The sequence below is a fragment of the Aquarana catesbeiana genome, linkage group LG06 (genome assembly GCF_042186555.1).
Source record: "Aquarana catesbeiana isolate 2022-GZ linkage group LG06, ASM4218655v1, whole genome shotgun sequence".
NCBI classification, from domain to species: domain Eukaryota; kingdom Metazoa; phylum Chordata; class Amphibia; order Anura; family Ranidae; genus Aquarana; species Aquarana catesbeiana.
The window spans coordinates 28,815,402-28,837,494 of NC_133329.1; the positions used below are offsets into that span (position 1 = coordinate 28,815,402).

General features: G+C 41.6%; 1 protein-coding gene across 1 annotated transcript in view; it reads left to right on the forward strand.

Moving 5' to 3' along the window:
* Positions 1–22,093, forward strand: part of LOC141147922 (uncharacterized) — an 86,468-nt gene that overhangs the window by 59,677 nt on the left and 4,698 nt on the right. The window contains exons 8-9 of the mRNA XM_073635080.1: positions 4,150–4,335; positions 16,031–16,062. Coding sequence (XP_073491181.1) covers positions 4,150–4,335; positions 16,031–16,062 — 218 coding nt within the window. The remainder of the gene's footprint in view (positions 1–4,149; positions 4,336–16,030; positions 16,063–22,093) is intronic.

Sequence of the window (22,093 nt, forward strand, 5' to 3'; positions counted from 1 at the left end):
TTTTTAACGGTTCAGATTTGTGAACGTGTGTGATGTCTGGAGTATCTTATTGTTATAAGGGAGAAAGAGGATTCAGAAGTTATATCTTACAAAGGGTAAGGTAATTTAGCCAGTGGCGATAGGGAATGTGGTGGGGGGGACCTGGGGAGGGAAATAAGGGTTCCATTCTTCTCCGCCTGAGGGTATCGAAGGTATTTCGTATCTAGTTAGGCGAAGAGCTTGGAGTATTCATCCGTTGTGGTAGAATGGTGCCAGCAGGACCAAAGTTTGTTGAATTTGGATATAGTCTCCTTTGTTTGATGGATAAGCTCTTCCATTTCCGCTGTTCTTCTTTTTTTTTTTTTTTTTTTTTTATTCCACAATATTTTATTGGTAAAGAAAAGTAAGTTTACAATGATCTTAAACAAGGTGCCTGATGCAACATTATCCATTACAATGAATGTTATAACAATTTTGTTCAGAACAAGCAAGCATTAATAGCTGCAATGAAATTCAAGTCTAAGTCAACAAAGCGAATATTAGTTAAGACATGAGGTTTGCAAATCAAAAGGTGATCTCGTGCAGTGATCTCATACCCTGGGAAAGGAGAAATCCACGACCAGCAGCACTAACCTACAGCAGTGACAACATCCATGGACCATTATTCACAAAAGCTATGACACCACAGCTTTGAGGTGAGAGTTCTGAGAGACCATATTTACAGAAAGTTTTGAAGGGCAACACCACTACATTTTATCATTAAGAAACCATCTATTGGATCCATATCACATCCCTATTTAGGACTTTCTATTACAGTTCATCCATCTTTAAGGACCTAATATTTCCATTTATTGCTTATTTGGACTACTCACTTTATACCACACTTTATGTACTGGTATTTTTGTTAGCACTAGCTATGTAATAGCATTCATATGTGTACCAGTTGATTATTTATGACTTTATTATTTATTAGTTTACTGTAGAATGTTTTTACATTTATGCACTTATGTAAAATATTATTACTTTTACGCCACTATTTTTAATCACACATTTTGTATTACCCTATTCCAAACACATTTTACCTAGAGAAAATTTTTCCCAGGGTATGAGATCACCTTTTGATTTGCTATCCTTATTTATATGTGTCACAGTGCACATTTGAGATTTTGCTGCATTTATCTTATATATTTTTTATACGGTAGTGATAGCGCGAAGGACACTTAACACAAGACATAAGGTTTGGTTCTGTTAGGTTTGCTAAATTACAAAGCTTATTACAATAGGAGTTCTTCTTTCTGGTGCTAATATAGGTTTGGGTGTGTTTCGTGGATAGAATTGGATAGAATTGGAAATGCACAAGTTAGTATGATAGCTACAAAGTTTGAGCATGATCTTTCTTGTACATATCATATGGTCAAAGTTGGTTGAATATCGGTGTTTAAAGATATAGAGCGCTTTTGGATGTAGGGGGTGGTTCAAGATGTAAACCCTAGGAGAGTGGAGAAAGAAGAAAAAGAAGTAAAAAAAAGGGGGGGAGGGGTAGTAAGTTTGGAGTTGGGTTGGGGGGGTATATTATTTTACCTCCCAGTCTCTGCCACCATTCCCTAAGGATTGGTGTAAGATGGATAGAGTAGTCTGATCTGAAAATTTTGGATATGTGATTAGAGCTATTCTTTTAGTACGTTGGAGCCATTCCTCTATAGTTGGGGTTTCGGGAGCTCTCCATCGGAATGGTATGCATAATTTGGCTGCAGAGCATAAATTGTTCTTATGGATGTTGGTAAATAGATGTTAGTAGATCTGGAGAGATCATAAGTCCTAGTAGCCATGGTCTCTGGCACAGAAAGTGATGGGAAATCCCATATTTTGAGTTGTCACGGGAACAGTGAAAATCTCCCAATGGGTAATCCAGGTTTTGCAAAAACTGTCTATAAGGCTGGGTTCACACTATCTTCGCATGCGGCTCCCAGCAGGGGTCCGGTGCTTCCCCATTCCTCAGTTCAGGTCAGATTTCAGCCCAAATTTTTGGCCGAATTCGGACCCGAAACAGACCAAAAGACGATAGACCATGCTATGAAAGCTATGGCCCTCCAGTTGTTCAGGAACTACAATTCCCATCATGCCTAGTCATGTCTGTGAATGTCATAGTTTTACAATGCCTTATGGGATGTGTAGTTCTGCAACAGCTGGAGGGCCATAGTTTGAAGATCCCTGCAATAGACCATAAGTCCATGGAGAACCGGTCAAAATCTCCTGCTATTGCGAATTGGATGTGGGGAAGCTGCATCCAATTCGCAATAGTGTGAACTCAGGCTAAAGGGATCTCTTCTCTTACTTTGGAGAGATTTAATCCTGCTGTGTCCCTGAGACAGGAAGTAAAGGGAATTCTCCCCAAATTACACAGACAGAAAAAAAAGAACATACAGGGTTCATAACATTTCTCATCCACATGTAAAACGAGTAAATCCTTTAAATTTAGTATATTAAAAAATAACCTCTGTAATTCAGTCTGCTATGATTTCTGTTAAAGCGTAATTAAACTTCATGGGTGGGGCTGAGCTTCTGCCATAATCTGTAACTATGCACAGCATAAATCCCTCAACTGGCCACTGGGAGGCCACAGATGATGTCGCTGTCGCACATGACCATAGGATTTAAATTGTCCTTGACACCTGGAATGAGCCGAGAGGGTGCACTGCATGTCACATGTGCCTTACTGTGTACACAGAACATAAAAAAATTATTAGGGTAAAGAGGAAGACGTTTTTTTGGTAGAACTAACCTGGAGATGTTCCTTCTGCTAAAATTCTCTACTGCCTTTATTTTTGATATTTTTACATTTACTTCTGCTTTCAAACATCTTTAAATGGTTTTATAGTCAGTGTGCAGAACTGACGCAGCAATGTAGTTTCCTACGCATGTGATTGGATTGATTTTTAAAATGCTGGGATTGATCATGTGACTAACAGGAAGACCCTCCCACTAAGCACTCAGGAAGCAGGAAGTAGCTGCAGGCTGCGGGAAGTGTTTGGAATTTACAGGCCATCTGAGTTCCAAAACAAATGGCAGTGGGAAGGTTAGCTGAGTGAAGTTTACAAGCACATTTGTTTGTAACAATACATACCACTCTCTAGAAGAAGACTTTCTCAAAAAATCCTTTAACTACTTTAGCCCGGAAGACTTTCCCCTCTTCCTGACCAGAGCACTTTTTACAATTTGGCACTGCGTCGCTTTAACTGACAATTGTGAGGTTGTGCGACGTTGTACCCCAAAAAAATTTGTGTCCTTTTTTTCCCCACAAATAGAGCTTTCTTTTCGTGGTATTTGAACACCTCTGCGTTTTTTCTTTTTTGCGCTATATACAAAAACAAGAGCGACAATTGTAAAAAAAAAACAATATTTTTTACTTTTTGCTAAAATAAATATCCCCAAAAGTTTTTTTTTTTTAAAACAAATTTTTTCCTCAGTTTAGGCCAATATATCTTCTTCTACATATTTTTGGTAAAAAAAATCGCAATAAGCGTATATTGATTGGTTTGCACAAAAGTTATAGCATTTAGCAAACTATGGGAAAGATTATTGGCATTTTTATTATTATTATTATTTTTTTACTAGTAATGGCGGTGATCTGCGATTTTTAGCGGGACTGCGACAATGCGATGGATAGATCGGAGACTTTTGACACTTTTTTGGGACCATTAGTATTTGTTGTAAAAATGCACTGATTACTGTGTAAATGTCACTGGCAGGGAAGGGGTTAACACTAGGGGGCGATCAAGGGGTTAACTGTGTGTTCCCTCAGTGTGTTCTAACTGTGTGAGTGACTAGGAGAGAGGCCATATAATTTTTCCTACTTTGTAGGAAGAAACAATATGGCTCCTCTCCTCTAACAGCACAGGGATTTGTGTGTTTATACACCCAATTCCCGTGCTGGCGCTCGTGCACAGGATCACGCATTGCCGGCGGCGATCGTGTCCGCCGGTCACGTGCAATCGGGGCCCCCGCCGTGCAACAGGCACGCACCCTCTGGTGGCCAAAAACAGGTAGGAGGTAGCGTATGGGGTTTCACCCTAGAGAACCATTGTGCCACAGTATATCTGCGTGACACAGTCAGCAAGTGGTTAATGAAATCTGCATGTTATTAATTATTGATCTCTTCCTTGTACACAGGGAAGGACAACGTGATCGTGATGATTGATGATCTGCAAAATTATACAGATAAAAAATGGGCAGTGTGGGTTCAGTCCAGGATTGAAAAGTGGGCTGGTCTCCTCTACTTCCTTCAAGAAGAAAAACACAACCGAATGCTGCTGGTTCAGAAATTAAATAGCCTAAAGCTGTTCCGCCAATCTCCAGGTAATTTTGCACAACTCTCTTTACCCATAGCTAGAGGAATAAGGCTCCATGCACACTAGCTTAAAAAAAAAAAAAAAAAAAAAAAAAACCTCTCCTAGCAGCAGCTTTTGAGCATTTTTTTTTCTGCTTCTAGAAGCAGATAGTGCTATCTTATGAGTCCATGGACACTATTTTAGTCTAGAGGCGTTTTTAAGCTTCAGCGTATACGAGCAGCGAAAAACTCTTTAATTTTTTGCGTTTTTGGGAGTGATTTGCGGGCATAAAAAAACAGCATGGGGGTCCATACTAGGCCCTTCAGGTCTGGTATGGATATTAAGGGGAACCCTACACCAAAATATTTGTAAAGAATTGTGTGGGGTCCCCCCCAAAATCCATACCAGACCTTTATCCAAGCATGCAGCCCTGCAGACCAGGAAGGGAGGAGATAAGCGAGCGCCCCTCCTCCTGAACCATACCAGACCAGATACATCAACATGAGGGGGTACTTTGGGGCAGGGCCCCCCAAAGCATCTTTTCCCAGGTCTGCGGGTGGGGGGCTCATTGGAATCTGGAAGCCCCCTTTAACAAGTGAGCCTCCAGATCCCGCTCTCCTTATGTGAATGAGTAGCAGTACATTGTACCCCTCAGGGGCGGCCCATCCTTTAAGGGCACATGGGCGCCACCCCCTTTATTTACACCACCCCCTATATGATTAATGGATAGATTCATGCTATGCATAGCATGAATCTATCCATGGCCGCCACGGCCACCCCCTATTCATGCGTCCGGCCCCTTTCAGGACACCGGGCGTATAAATTACAGCAGCAGGGGTGTTTTTTTGAAGCACCTAATTCAAGCCATATGCCGTGTACACACGACCGGACTTTTCGACCGAACTCGTCCGCCGGAACGAATCCGTTGGACAATCCGACCACGTGTGGGCTTCATCGAACTTCTGACGGACCTTTTCGGTTGAAAATCAGACTTATGCCGCGTACACACGGTCGGACTTTTCGTCTACAAAAGTCCGACAGCCTGTCCGACAGACTTCCGACGTACCTTCGGCGGACTTGCGGCAGACTTTCTTACGAACGGACTTGCGCACACACGACCACACAAAAGTACGACAGCCTAGTACGCGGTGACGTACACCAAGTCCAACGAGACTATAAAACGGAAGTTCAATAGCCCGTACGACACCCTTTGGGCTCCTTCTGCTAATCTCGTGTTTATCTCGTGTTAGTAGAAGTTTGGTGAGAGACGATTCGCGCTTGTGAGACTCGTATTTTTCAGTTCGTTTTAACTGTTGTTCAGTCTGTGCTTGTGAGGTTTGTATCTGCTTTTCAGTGCGTTTGGTCAGTTGGCATTGAGAAATCTTTGTTTTATTGGCCGCTCGTTCCTGATTTTCAGGTCGTTCTTCACAGGCCTTGCTGTTCTTCAGTGCGTTCTGTTTAGTGCGTTCTGACCAGCCGACCGTTTTGAAGCCATGTTACCTGTACGTACTCGTCGTAGAGCTCGTGCATTGTATGTGCTTGGTGCTGTAGTTTATTCTTCAGCCCAAGACCAGTCCATGAACAGGGCGAGGAGGAGTTCATGGACCAAGAATTGGTTGCTTCAGCGTGACCAGTTCTGTCACATGCCATTGCTCCGTGAGATCCGTGAGAATAATCCTGAGGATTTCAGGAACTTTCTCCGGATGACGGACCCCGTTTTTGACCGTTTGTTGGCTTTGCTGACCCCCTATATCAGCAGGCAGGATACCTGCATGAGGCAAGCCATCACTCCGGAGCAGAGGCTGGTCGCTACCTTGCGGTATTTGGCCACAGGGAGAAGCCTGCAGGACCTTAAGTTCTCGACAGGCATCTCCCCCCAGGCTCTGGGGATCATTATCCCAGAGACCTGTTCTGCCATCATACAGGTCCTGCAGAAGGACTATATTAAGGTAAGATATTTTTCTTTTATTAGCATCATATGTTCTTTTATGTAATCTTTGATAATGTGATGTATTTCTTGCTTCAAACACTACTTACCATCATTGCAATATAGTGTGAATGTCCCCTTTTTATCCTCACACATGCTGGAATTTTTTACTGTTATTTTTTGTCATGCATGTATATTTTCCTTCAATAACCTTCCCAGCATGAAGTGATGGGAACATATCCACCTAGTCTACTCATTTGGAATGTATTTTGTTTGAGTGTATTTAGTGTGCTGCTAATGAGCAATTATCTAGATTTCACAACCCCCCCACCCCCCCCCCCCCCCACCACCTAAACTCACTCCAAATAGTGTGCTGCTAATGAGCAATTATCTAGATTTCACAACCCCCCCACCCCCCCCCCCCACCACCTAAACTCACTCCAAATAGTGTGCTGCTAATGAGCAATTATCTAGATTTCACAACCCCCCCCCCCCACCACCACCTAAACTCACTCCAAATAGTGTGCTGCTAATGAGCAATTATCTAGATTTCACAACCCCCCCACCCCCCCCCCCACCACCTAAACTCACTCCAAATAGTGTGCTGCTAATGAGCAATTATCTAGATTTCACAACCCCCCCACCCCCCCCCCCACCACCTAAACTCACTCCAAATAGTGTGCTGCTAATGAGCAATTATCTAGATTTCACAACCCCCCCACCCCCCCCCCACCACCTAAACTCACTCCAAATAGTGTGCTGCTAATGAGCAATTATCTAGATTTCACAACCCCCCCACCCCCCCCCCACCACCTAAACTCACTCCAAATAGTGTGCTGCTAATGAGCAATTATCTAGATTTCACAACCCCCCCACCCCCCCCCCACCACCTAAACTCACTCCAAATAGTGTGCTGCTAATGAGCAATTATCTAGATTTCACAACCCCCCCACCCCCCCCCCCCCCACCACCTAAACTCACTCCAAATAGTGTGCTGCTAATGAGCAATTATCTAGATTTCACAACCCCCCCACCCCCCCCCCCTCGTTAAAATTTGCTGGAATGTTCTGTGGTGTTGATTTGTCTAAAGCAAATATATGTTGCACTTTGCAAAATGCATGTGCACTCTACAAGTGCATTTGTTCCAGTGCTTTAGTAAATGAGCAGAAGCTCTGCTGATTTCCATCATCAAATCATATGCAAGCCTCAAAGTGTTTTCATTAATTGCCCTTGCATGTGATTGTGTACTCCTTGCAACATGAATGCCTTTTTACATTACCTCATTTACTGTAAGCTGGTTAGCAACTGCACCTGCAGAGTGCGACAACTGCAGTCTTGTAGCCTTTTTAGTCCCTAAATTCCTGCGTGTCCTAAAAGTAATTTTTTTTAGGGATTTCACAACCCCCTAAAATGTAATCAATGTTCCATCAGAGGGGGTGAGCAATCTGATAAGTGTGCCTTTCCATATTAGTTATTCCAGAACAATTAAATTATTGAATGTTATACTGATGCTGGGGAATAATGTTTTTAATTGTCTAATTTTCTTGCAATGTTAGCTTCAAAATTAATTGATTTTGGTTTTCTTGTTTGATTTCCCAGTTTCCTTCAACGCCACAGGAATGGCAGACTGTGGCATCCCATTTTGCCAGCCGTTGGGACTTTCCCAATTGTGGAGGGGCTATAGATGGGAAACATGTCCACATTGTGCCACCACCCCATTCGGGGTCATATTATTTTAATTATAAGGGGTTCCACAGTATTGTTTTAATGGCGGTGGTGTCGGCACACTATGATTTTTTATATGTGGACGTGGGGAAGAATGGCCGGATGTCGGATGGAGGAGTATTTGCCCAGACGGAGTTCTGCCAGCGTCTCCAGAGTGGTGGCCTGGGATTGCCACCTGATGAGGATAACGTGGAAGGACTCCCCTTTGTCTTCATTGCCGATGAAGCCTTCGCTCTCAGCAAGCACCTCATGAGGCCATTCCCCCAAAGAACCCTCACCCCGGAGAGGAGGGTTTTTAATTACCGGCTGGCCAGAGCTAGAAGAGTGGTTGAGAATGCGTTTGGAATTCTGGCCAGCCGGTTCTGCCTGTTTCAAACAGCCATTAATTTGGCGGAATACAAACTTAATTTTATCGTTTTATCGTGCTGCATTCTGCACAACTTTTTAAATAAGCATTCGCCAAATTATATAGGCACAGTTGGGCCTGAGGCCGGACAAATAGAAGCCAACCTTACAGGCCTGGATACTGTCCGTACTGGCTTGGCCCCCCAAAGTGCCCGTCAAGTTAGACAGCAATATGTTAATTATTTTATGGGTAGGGGGGCCATTGCAATGGGCCAGGATATATAATTTTTGACAATAAAAAAATTATTGATGAAATCTTGCATTATATTTATTGCTTGCCTTTCTTTTGGGCTGTCTCCTAGGTTATGGTCGAGCAGTTGTAGTGCCAACTGTATTGTAATTTTAAATGTCTAAATAAGCTCCATTGCCACTGTAAACAACTTTTTTACAATTATAACTAAAATGATACTGAGCCTTGAAATAACAAACCACACATTTATTTAATTCCTATAAGGAGATGTTTTTATTAATGGTTGTTATGCATTCCGTTCTGCATTTAGTATAAAATGTTCATAGACAAAAATAGAATGATATCTTAATAATGTAGCAAAATATAATTATATCTAAATATTTATACCTAATCCACAAAAAAATATTTTTGGCTTTTTGATTTTCACAAACAGGCTTTTTTTTTTTGTTTTGGGAAAATCAAGTTTTTTTTTTTTTTTTTTTTTTAAAGCAATTTTTTTGTTTATGTTTTTTTTTTATCAAGTTATTTTTGTTTTTATTATTTTTTTTTAATAAAGTTTGTATATTAATTTTTTTTGGTTTTTTAAAATCAAGTTTTTTAATTTTTTTGGTTTTTTAAAATCAAGTTTTTTAATTTTTTTGGTTTTTTAAAATCAAGTTTTTTATTTTTTTTGGTTTTTTAAAATCAAGTTTTTTATTTTTTTTGTTTTTTTAAAATCAAGTTTTTTAATTTTTTTGGTTTTTTAAAATCAAGTTTTTTAATTTTTTTGGTTTTTTAAAATCAAGTTTTTTATTTTTTTTGGTTTTTTTAAATCAAGTTTTTTAATTTTTTTGGTTTTTTAAAATCAAGTTTTTTAATTTTTTTGGTTTTTTAAAATCAAGTTTTTTAATTTTTTTGGTTTTTTAAAATCAAGTTTTTTATTTTTTTTTTTTTGTGTTTTTTTGAAAATCAATTTTTATTTTTTTGTGGATTTTTGAGGTATTTACGAGAAACAGCCCTCCTTTTTTACATTAGGTTAAACAGCCATTTATGTTCTGCCAAAAAAAAAAAAGAGAAGGCCCAGAATGGGGCCAGCAAAACAGGAAATGAAGGACATGATTGATGTTTTGGGGTTTAAAAAAGGGCATTTAGATTCGACCCAAAACATCAATCATGTCCTTCATTTCCTGCTGCATACGATCCAGCCGATTCCGCATTTGATCGATCTCCCCATTCCAGGCCATGATTTGAGCAATTAGCCGTTGGGCACTGTCTGTGGTGAAATAGTCACTTGGACCTAAAGTGGAATGAAAAAAAAAATATGTTTAGAAATATGCACACATAAGTTTACCTTACCATAAAGCTGGTGTCTCAAACACTGACCTGGTGGGGTGCCCATGTCGCATACTTCATGAACATCCTCGGGGGTGGCGCTGTTGCTTGACTCAAGCACAACCAGATCCCCTAAAATAGAGTAGAAAAATTACATAAAATAAAAGGCAGCCATGCATAGATTACCGTAAGCTGGTGTGTCAGACACTCACCTGGTGGGGTGCCCATGTCGCCCACCTCTCCTTCCTCCACATCCTCAATGGGACTTGGGCTTATTTCCCAATCATGTTTTGCTTGGGGTGGACTGTCTTCTGGTTGTTGGCTGAGTGATTTTTCCCCTATGTGAAACAAAAAATTAATAATCTAATTAGCACACAGATATTTTAGTACATAGTAATTTTCCAACATTTGTAATGAAGTGGTTTGTGTAGAGTTCCTATTTTACCTCAATATTTAAAATTAGAAAGACATATCGGATAGATAGATATCAATATCTCAAAATATAGTTAATAATCTTTTGATCTCTCTCTATATCTGGAACAAAATCTCTAAATATCTAACTAAATGTAAAGCCAAAAAATTAAGATAACTTCAAATCTTCAAAAAGAATGTTTTACATTTCTATATCTATCTATCTACCTATCTCTATATTTCTCTCTCTATATATATTTCTCTCTCTCTCTCTCTCTCTCTCTCTCTCTCTCTCTCTCTATATCTATCTCTCAATATATATATATATATATATATATATCTCTCTCTATAGTTATATATATATATATATATATATATATATATATATATATATATATATAGTTATATATATATAGTTATATATATATAGTTATATATATATAGTTATATATATAGTTATATATATATATATATATATATATATATATATATATATATATATATATATATGTGTATATATATATATGTGTATATATATATATGTGTATATATATATATGTATGTATATATATGTGTATATGTATATATAGATATATATCTATAGATATGTAACGAGGTTTCTTAAAAGATCGTTTAAAACGATGAACAAAAAAACGGATAGGAAGGAAAAGCACATGGAGCAGTATACAAGGTAATAAACACAAGAGAAAAACACGACAAGTACTTACTTTTTTTAAGAACTTTCCGGATACGTCGGTATTGATCCGGCTCCCTGAGTTTCAGGTCAGACCATCTTTTTCGCAGTTGATCTTTGGAGCGCTGGACCCCAAAAGATGCCTGCAAAGTCTCCACGACCTTCGCCATTATTTTGGCCTTGCGCAAATTTGGCCGTGCGTACGGCCCATAATTGCCATCATAGTCGTCTTTGTGAAGAATGGCCACCATCTCCACCATCTCTTTAAAACTCATATTAGAGGCCTTAAATCTAGGCCTCATAGATTTCGCTGACGTTCCAGCCTCCGGGCTGTCTCCACTACCTGAGGTCGTCAACATTTCAGGTGTCTCCGCCATTCTTTAACTCCACTACGCGCCGTAACAAAAAATGGGCGGAGAACATGAGTTAAAATCGAACGTCAGGGGCGGGCGACGCAGGCGGAGTTTCACACATGCGTAGTGTATAAAGAGGGGCCTTGCGCACGTGTCGTACGTACGTTCTGTGCGTCGAATTAGGGGGCGGAGAACATGAGTTAATTTCGAACGTCAGGGGCGGGCGACGCAGGCGGAGTTTCACACATGCGTAGTGTATAAAGAGGGCCCTTGCGCACGTGTCGTACGTACGTTCTGTGCGTCGAATTAGGGGGCGGAGAACATGAGTTAATTTCGAACGTCAGGGGCGGGCGACGCAGGCGGAGTTTCACACATGCGTACTGTATGAAGAGGGCCCTTGCGCACGTGTCGTACGAACGTTCTGTGCGTAGGTGATAGTGGACCAGGACGTTACAAAACGAAGGTAATTTTAAATATATTTTTTTTGGGTTTTATGGTCATGACTTTGTAGCAAGCGGCCTATATGGCTTGATAGATTGATGAGGCCTACATAGGGAGAAGATGATGAGGGGTTAGCCGAAACCTATAATAAAAGTGTTTTTTGTCTTGTGACTTCATCTTTTCCAGATATAATGAATCCCCTATTTAAGGATCCAGAGTTCCTTACATCTTTTATTTCCAAATATCGAGAGATGAGGAATTTGTGGGAGGTGAAACACCCTCAGTATTATGCTAAGCATGTGAGGAAGTCAACGCTGGAGAGACTTCTGGCCTTTGTCCAGGCGACCATCCCGGAAGCAACAATGGAGACATTGCTCAAGAAAATTGGGGTCTTGAGGAACATGTATAAGAGGGAGCATAAGAAGATCCAGGAATCAAGGAGATCAGGAGCATCAGCAGATGATGTTTATGTACCCAGGCTGTGGTACTATAATCAACTCCGTTTTCTGGATGACCAGAATGAAGCCAGGCCATCACTTTCAACCCTTCCCTCCACCCTTCCCTCCACCCCAGCAGAGGCTGATGAGGAGCAAGCTGGGTCTTCCATCCTGGATGAACCAGATATGACCATCTGGAGTCAGGTAAATTATTTTAACAAATATTTACTGTACTAATATTAATGATGTTAACTGGATGTTATAATTGTCTAAAATAATTTGGCACTCAAAATTGGGTATACATATCAATTGACAGTAGTGGCTAAATATGTTTGGCACCTGCTTGAAATAATTAGGGTGTCTGATTAGACTCTTTTATTAAAGAGAAGTATTCACATTGAATTTGCTATTCATGAGAAGCAAACTGTGTGTCATTGATGAACCCAAAAAAATATACTCAAACTATTGTCCTTTTTTTATACACAGGATGAGTCCATCCAGGAGGAATGTGGGGAAAGTGGCAGGCAGGAGGAGACCAGGCCCATGGACAGCCTGGAGGAGGCCGGATTCACCATCATCCTGGAGGAGGCTGGGCCCAGTGTCAGGCAGGAGGTGGCTGCTCCCAGTGAGGTGGCTGCTCCCAGTGAGGTGGCTGGGCCAAGTGAGGTGGCTGGGCCAAGTGAGGTGGCTGGGCCCAGTAGGAGCCTGACCGAATCCCAAGTGCCTCCCCTCCACCTTCCCAAAAAAAGGGCCAGGAAGGGGATGGTCACACAGGACGCATCCCTGCGCCTCATGCAAGAGGCCACCCGTTTTTTAAGGAGCCCCCCCGAAGCGGAAGAATCCTATGGCTGCTACTTAGCCAGCAGGCTTCTTCAGATGAATAGGGAGCAGCGCCTCATTTGTGAGCGCCTATTTGGGGAAACAATCCATAAGGGGCTGCAGGGCACGCTAACACAAAACACCCAACTACATGAGGCAGCCCCCCCTCCTCCTCCTCCTCCTCCTCCTCCTCCTGCCACAACTGAAACACCAGAGCCACAGCCTCAAAAGAAGGCTACAGGGAAGGCTGCAGGGCAGCGTGGAGGAAAGGCTGCAGGGAAGAGAAGAAAATGATGACCTGGGTTCAGTCTGGTCTGACAGAAGACGCAGGCTGTTGTAGGACCACAGTCTGGGGACATCTAGATCATCTGCTGGTGCTGTTGATCTCTGGGATTCTTGGACCAGATTGTGCTCCCTCTTATATGGACTCCGCAAGATCCCAATTTTCTGGTACACCGACTTTTTCCAGCGTTGACTTCCTCTTTATTTTATTTTGACCATGAATAAATGGATCATTTTTTGAGTTTAGCAAAAGACTTTTTATGTTTTTTCTTTGAAATCATTGATTTTACACACAATGTTAAATTAACAAGGGACAACAATCTCATTGAGTTTGAAAAAAAACACACCAAAAATACATTACTAATGTTAATAATGTTCAAGTGGTAAGTCTTGAAAATCCAAAAATTTACGTAACCAAAAACGGTGCTTTGGGTTAACTTTATCTAAAAACTAAAAAATAATCACTATAAAAAAAAAAAAACAGAATAATGGGTTCTTTGTGGTAACTTTACAAACCTAAAAAAAAAAAAGGGGAAAAAGTATTATTAGTATGGAAACATTGTTTTTAAAATGCATACTATATCATTCATGAGATCAAAGAGAAAAAGAATCCAGAAATCAGTTTGGGAGAACTCTGATTATGAACAGCAAAACACCTTCGTTCTTTATAGAGCCTTCGTAAAGAAGAAATAAAATGCGCTGCATTCAACGATCACAGATTTTGCAGCGTGATGAATGTGCTACCTACAATACGAACACTAGTTTTACTAGACCGAGTGCTTCCGTTTAGTTTTTGCTTATGAGCATGCGTCGTTTTTTTGTCCGTCGGACTAGGATACAGACGAGCGGACTTCGGGGTCCGTCGTACTTACGACGTAAAGATTTGAAGCATGCTTCAAATCTAAAGTCCGTCGGATTTGAGGCTAAAAAAGTCCGTTGAAAGTCCGGAGAAGCCCACACACGATCGGATTACCAGCCAGCTTTAGTCCGTCAGCGTCCGTTGGACTTTTGTAGACGAAAAGTCCGACCGTGTGTACGCGGCATTAGACTCGGACTTTAGATTTGGAACATGCTTCAAATCTTTGATTTGAGTCCAGTCGAAAAGTCTGTTCGTCTGTATGCTAGTCTGACGGACGAAAACCAACCCTAGGGCAGCTATTGACTACTGGCTATTGACTTACTTATTTTAGTCCGGTCGTACGTCATCACGTACAAATCCGTCTGACTTTGGTGTAAGTCCGTTTGTTCGAAAGTCCGTCGGAAGTTCGTCAGAAAGGCTGTCGGACCTTTGATGTCGAAAAGTCTGCTCGTGTGTACACGGCATTAGGTTCTAGTAGGCTTCAAAATAAGGTGGACTCAGATGTGTTAGAAAAGCAAACAAATAATCACTAAATCGCAGCCTGCCCGCTTCCTCAATGGGGTAAGTGCGGGGCTTTCCTCCTGGGGGTGACCGGTTGCCATTGTCACCACCGCTGACCAACTGGGGGGTGGCTGTTTGCCGCCCCCCAAAAGAAAAAAACACCAACCGCCACCGTTACCCCTACTTATTCACCAACAAATTGGTAAAAGTGAGTAAAAATACAGAGCCAGTTTTTGACAAGTTGTTTATTAATAAAATAAATAAAAAGGAAGAAGTTGTCCCATGCTGTAGTTCCAACGTCAATCATGATAAACACAGGCCACCAACCCGAAAAACAAGAGGCCCCTAAAATCCATACCAGACCTAAGGGTCTAGTAAGGATTTTGGGGGGACCCCTCACTGTTTAGATTTTTTTATTTTTGCGATGGGGTTTCTCTTAACACCAGGCATTCTTTTCTTTACATTCAGCTGTCAGTGGGGAATCCCGCTGGCAGCTGATGAGTCATCAGTTGTTAAACACGCGGCTGCCGGACCATTTTCTAACAGCCAGCTATACACTGCTAAACAACGGCAAAATGCCGCCAGAAAAACGCCAGCTAATAGTACAGTGAAACCTCGGATTGCGGTTAACGAACGTTTCACAATACAAGCATTTTTTTTTTAAATCCTGACTTGGTTTGCGAGTGTTGTCTTGCAAAACAAATAGGATTCAAGCCTCTGCAGTGTGCAGTACCACATTTGGCCAGAGTTGCGGGGGCGCCGGAGCTGAGCTGAGCGGAGGCAATTGGCACCATTCTGAGCCGTGTGGAGATACTCGGAAATACTCGGAAGCACTCAGAAATACTCCATTCCCGAGCCTTTCTGAGGATTTCCGAGTTCATCTGAACTGTCCCCGAGTATTTCCGAGGCTCTCCGATGCCCCCCACCTCTGGCCACATGCAGTATTGCATGCCGTAGAAGTCAATGCGGAACTAATTATTTTGGTTTCCATTGACTTCTATGGGGAAACTACTCACTTTGACATGCGAGTGCTTTGGATTATGAGCATTCTCCTGGAACGGATTATGCTCGTAACCCAAGATTCCATTGTAAGTGTTTTTTATGTAGCTTTTTTCCATAATTTTTTCCAGCTCCTAGTGTGCATAGAGCCTAAGCCTCTTTATTTTATCAGTCTGGAATTTAGAGGCAAAAATTGACTATTACATTCTGGAAAATAATTTCGGGAGAGAGGACAACAGGAAGAGAACCTACTCTCTGAAGTCCAAAAAAATTCCTTTTACCTTTGGTCGTTTCAGCTTCTATCATTTAGAAGTTGATGTAGAAACTTAGATAACTATTGTTTTGTATTGTCATTTTTATATTTTCTAGATCATCGTCCAAATGCATCGGGAACATTAAATGTGAGTAAATGATCAGCAATGCCACAGTGTACTATCATTCTAAGTAAATTTTGTGTTTTTCCTATTTCTTTATATATATATATATATTATGGTCAAGACTAAAAGGAGGATTCTGTGCCATGAATGGGGCTACATTCACATTGTATGCGTATTCTTAGCATCACCATGAATATTAGATCAAAACCCAATGGGGGAAGAGCTGTATGTGTTTTGCAGTACTCCTGTGTAATTCATCTTTCCCTCTTTCCTCAGTTGTTTACATTCCTTGTGCCATAACGGTGATACAAAATAAATAAAGTAACAGTATAAAAAACAGTGTATAAAAATAAAAAAATGAAAAAAAAATTTAAGTGCCCCCATCCCCCCTATGCTCGTTGCGCAAAAACGAACGCACATATGCAAACAGTGATCACCCCATATATGTGAGGTATCACTGCGAACGTCAGATCATGGGCAGTAATTCTAGCACCAGGCCCCCTGTATATATCTAAAGTGGTAACCTGTAAAGGCTTTTAAAGCGTCACCTATGAATAGTAAAATTTACGTTTTTTGTCGCCATTGCAAGGGTGCAATTTTAAAGCGTGACATGTTTGTTATCTATTTACTTGGCATGATATTATCTTTTATATTTTTTTATTCCAAACAATTTTATTGAAACAAATACAAGGTGATTTAAGATGATTGTTTTACAGTTACAAGATTAATAACGTGTTGTAACATGTTAAACTTGCTATAAGAAATATAAGTAGAGCTGTTAAATAAAACATCAATTACGGGTGGACAATCAGAACAAGGAGGTACATGTAGAACTTCATTGTTTCAGATAGAAGTCAACTGGAACAATGTATCTTGAGAGAGAAAGTAAGGCTATTGTGGATATAGATCAGGGGTCTCCAAACTGCGGCCCTTTGTTTGCCTTTATCCGGCCCTTGGGGCACTATTCCATCACCTGACACCAACAATTGGGAATCATTCTTGTTGCTGATACCAACAATGGGGCACTATTCCTCCAACTGACACCATCAAAAGGGGACAATTCCTTCCATTGACACCAACAATGGGGCACTAGTCCTCCCACTGACACCAAAGATATGGATATGGATACAGGACGCCTGGACATTTTGTACTCCCAATGGCTCTAGTCTGGCCCTCCTAAAGTCTGAAAGACAGTAAACTGGCCCTTTGTTTCGAAAGTTTTGAGACCCCTGATATAGATTATGAAAGGTTATTGATGACTAGGGATGAGCCGAACACCCCCCTGTTCGGTTCGCACCAGAACATGCGAACAGGAAAAAAGTTTGTTCGAACACGCGAACACCGTTAAAGTCTATGGGACACGAACATGAATAATCAAAAGTGCTAATTTTAAAGGCTAATATGCAAGTTATTGTCATAAAAAGTGTTTGGGGACCTGGGTCCTGCCCCAGGGGACATGGATCAATGCAAAAAAAGTTTTAAAAACGGCCGTTTTTTCAGGAGCAGTGATTTTAATAATGCTTATAGTCAAACAATAAAAGTGTAATATCCCTTTAAATTTCGTACCTGGGGGGTGTCTATAGTATGCCTGTAAAGGGGCACATGTTTCCTGTGTTTATAACAGTCTGACAGCAAAATGACATTTTGAAAAAAAAAGCCATTTAAAACTACCCGCGGCCATTGCATTGCCGACAATACACATAGAAGTTCATTGATAAAAACGGCATGGGAATTCCCCAAAGGGGAACCCCGAACCAAAATTAAAAAAAAAAATGAAGTGGGAGTCCCCCTAAATTCCATACCAGGCCCTTCAGGTCTGGTATGGATATTAAGGGGAACCCCGGCCAAAATTAAAAAAAAAAAACGGTGTGGGGTCCCCCCAAAAATCCATACCAGACCCTTATCCGAGCACGCAACCTGGCAGGCCGCAGGAAAATAGGGGGGGACAAGAGTGCGCCCCCCCCTCCTGAACCGTACCAGGCCACATGCCCTCAACATTGGGAGGGTGCTTTGGGGTAGCCCCCCAAAACACCTTGTCCCCATGTTGATGAGGACAAGGGCCTCATCCCCACAACCCTGGCCGGTGGTTGTGGGGGTCTGCGGGCGGGGGGCTTATCGGAATCTGGAAGCCCCCTTTAACAAGGGGACCCCCAGATCCCGGCCCCCCCCTGTGTGAAATGGTAAGGGGGTACAAAAGTACCCCTACCATTTCACTAAAAAACTGTCAAAAATGTTAAAAATGACAAGAGACAGTTTTTGACAATTCCTTTATTTAAATACTTCTTCTTTCTTCTATCTTCCTTCATCTTCTGGTTCTTCTGGTTCTTCTGGCTTTTCTGGTTCTTCCTCCGGCGTTCTCGTCCAGCATCTCCTCCGCGGCGTCTTCTATCTTCTTCTCCTCGGGCCGCTCCGCACCCATGGCATGGGGGGAGGCTCCCGCTCTTCTCTTCATCTTCTTCATCTTCTTCTCTTCTTCTTTTCTTCTCTTCTTCTCTTCTTCTCTTCTTCATTTTCTTCTCCGGGCCGCTCCGCACCCATGCTGGCATGGAGGGAGGCTCCCGCTGTGTGACGGCGCTCCTCGTCTGACAGTTCTTAAATAACGGGAGGCGGGGCCACCCGGTGACCCCGCCCCCCTCTGACGCACGGGACATGACGGGACTTCCCTGTGGCATTCCCCGTGACGTCACAGGGAAGTGGCCCCGCCCCCCGTTATTTAAGAACTGTCAGACGAGGAGCGCCGTCACACAGCGGGAGCCTCCCTCCATGCCAGCTAGGTGCGGAGCGGCCCGGAGAAGAAAATGAAGAAGAGAAGAAGATGAAGAAGATGAAGAGAAGAGCGGGAGCCTCCCCCCATGCCATGGGTGTGGAGCGGCCCGAGGAGAAGAAGATAGAAGACGCCGCGGAGGAGATGCTGGACGAGAACGCCGGAGGAAGAACCAGAAGAGCCAGAAGAACCAGAAGAACCAGAAGATGAAGGACGATAGAAGAAAGAAGAAGTATTTAAATAAAGGAATTGTCAAAAACTGTCTCTTGTCATTTTTAACATTTTAGACAGTTTTTTAGTGAAATGGTAGGGGTAATTTTGTACCCCCTTACCATTTCACACAGGGGGGGCCGGGATCTGGGGGTCCCCTTGTTAAAGGGGGCTTCCAGATTCCGATAAGCCCCCCGCCCGCAGACCCCCACAACCACCGACCAGGGTTGTGGGGATGAGGCCCTTGTCCTCATCAACATGGGGACAAGGTGTTTTGGGGGGCTACCCCAAAGCAACCTCCCAATGTTGAGGGCATGTGGCCTGGTACGGTTCAGGAGGGGGGGGCCGCACTCTCGTCCCCCCCTTTTTTCCTGCGGCCTGCCAGGTTGCGTGCTCGGATAAGGGTCTGGTATGGATTTTTGGGGGGACCCCACGCCGTTTTTTTTTTTTTTTTGGCGCGGGGTTCCTCTTAAAATCCATACCAGACCTGAAGGGCCTGGTATGGAATTTAGGGGGACTCCCACGTCATTTTTTTTTTTTAATTTTGGTTCGGGGTTCCACTTCCCCTGGGGCAGGACCTGGGTCCCCAAACACTTTTTATGACAATAACTTGCAAATTAGCCTTTAAAATTAGCACTTTTGATTTCTCCCATAGACTTTTAAAGGGTGTTCCGCGGCATTCGAATTTGCCGCGAACACCCCAAATTGTTCGCTGTTCGGCGAACTTGCGAACAGCCAATGTTCAAGTCGAACATGAGTTCGACTCAAACTCGAAGCTCATCCCTATTGATGACATAGATTGTGATAGTCTGGAATGGGTAAGTTATATCTGATGTAGACAACACGGTACGGAATATGTCAATTAGGTGCTTCCATAAGTTGTATTTACTTTGTGGAGTTGATCTTGTTACGTACTGATTCCAATTTGTCCAATGAGTGCGGATGTCCAGCAAAGGCACTAAGGGGAATCTGCTCTTATCTTTTATATTTTACTAAAAAAATTGGGTTATATATTGTGTTTTTTGCATTAAAACAAAAAAAATGTTTTTTTTTGTAATTTTTTCTCTTGGGCCTCTGCTTTAAAAAGAAAAAAAATATATAGATATAGATCTATATAGATATATATAGATCTATATCTATATATATCTATAGATATATCTATAGATCTATATAGATCTATAGATATATCTATAGATCTATATAGATCTATCTATATATATATATATATATATATATATATATATAGATGGATAGATATATAGATATATATCTATCTATATACATATAGATATATATCTATATCTATATATATATAGATAGATAGATATATAATGTTTGGGGGTTCTAAGAAATTTTCTAGCAATAGATACTGATTGATACATGTACTGTAAGCAAAAAGTGTCAGAAAAAGGCCTGGGGTAAAGTGGTTAAAGTGGAAGTAAAGTCCACTTTTTAACTTGTACCTACAGGTAAGCCTATAATAAGCAAGGGTAGAGCGAAAATAGTGCAGACCTCTGGTGTAGTAGAAGGATCAAAGAACTGTTTTAAAAACAACATATTATATACTCACAAAATAAAATTTGAAAGAGCGCATGTAGTCATAAGAAAGAGCCCACTAAACACAGCCAGAAGGAAAGGATGGATGAGCAACCACAGTGTCCAGTTATGGTCGGTTGTCAGGTAAAGAGTGGCACTGGATGCCAGAAATCTTTGCTGCTCCCGCTCAGCTCGCCCAATCCCAAAGACAGTGGGTGGTGGTCTCCTGTAATGTGGGGTCGCAACATGCATTTAAATAGCCCCCCACAAGCTTTAAAGCCTGGAGCTGTGGCAGCAAGGCAGACTGACTGTGTGCTGGATGGAAGGAAAAACCATAATAAGGCTTACCTGTAGGTACTAATAATATAAATGGTGTACTATTCCCTGTGTTAAAATATGGAACACAATATATTGGATGAACAAAGAGTGACTGATGTGTACACAATAGTATGTGAGGTAATTTCCTTAATAAATTCAGACTGATACTAAATAGATTGGTGCATAAGTGACACTCTGAGGTGCTCAAAACAGTACATAATAATAAACAATCTATGTATGGAAAAATTGTGCCTTATGTGATAAACAATTATATCACATGAAGTTCATATTCATGAGCAAAGAGCAGACAGATTCCTGCATTAATCCCCTATGCTGAAAAGCGCTGAAATTTTGCAAGATGTCTGCTGGATTCCATTTTTAAGTAATCTCCAATGACCTGAAATATGATGTTTCGTAAAGTTGGCCTCTTACCAGATATGGTGGATCCCTATTACAGAGACCAGACTCGCTGTGGAATATGACCAAATGTGTGACTCCATAGGCATTCAGCTCATACACATCACAGCAATTAGCAATTTTAAATTCTCCGGTGCAATGATATTGAAACTTTTGCATCCATTTAAATGAAGATGGAACTCAAAGATTCAGGAAATCATATACAAGGAAAGAAAAAGCCTCATAGTGTAAAATTGCATACATTTATTAAAATGCTTGTAAAGGTTACATTTAAAGCAAGGCAGAAAATTCAGGCATGAAAAAATTGTCTGGTGATGATGCCATTCGTCCATTCAGTTCAGTGGCGCTACAAGGACTCTCCAATCCGAGGCGTTTCCACAAAACTGTCATCTACTGGGAATGGAGGATGCTCTGTAACGGCAGTTGACTGTCTTATAAGAGGTGGCGACACAGTTTCAATCTTTGGAGGTGTTTGGTTGTGAAAAAGCCTAGGAGAGTGATATCCACACAGGCGGTCATATTCCACAGCAAGTCTGATCTCTGTAATAGGGATCCACCATATCTGGTAAGAGGCCAACTTTACTTTATGAAACATCATATTTCAAGTCATTGGAGATTACTTACAAGTGGAATCCAGCAAACATCTTGCAAAATTTCAGCGCTTTTCAGCATAGGGGATTATTGCAGAAATCTGCCTGAAAAGATTCCACATGCTGCATCTTTGCTCATGACTTCCAGTCAGGATTTTGTCCTAGGAGAGGTTCGGAAACAGCCCTGGTAAAAGTCCAGGACGATTTGCTCTGGGCCTTG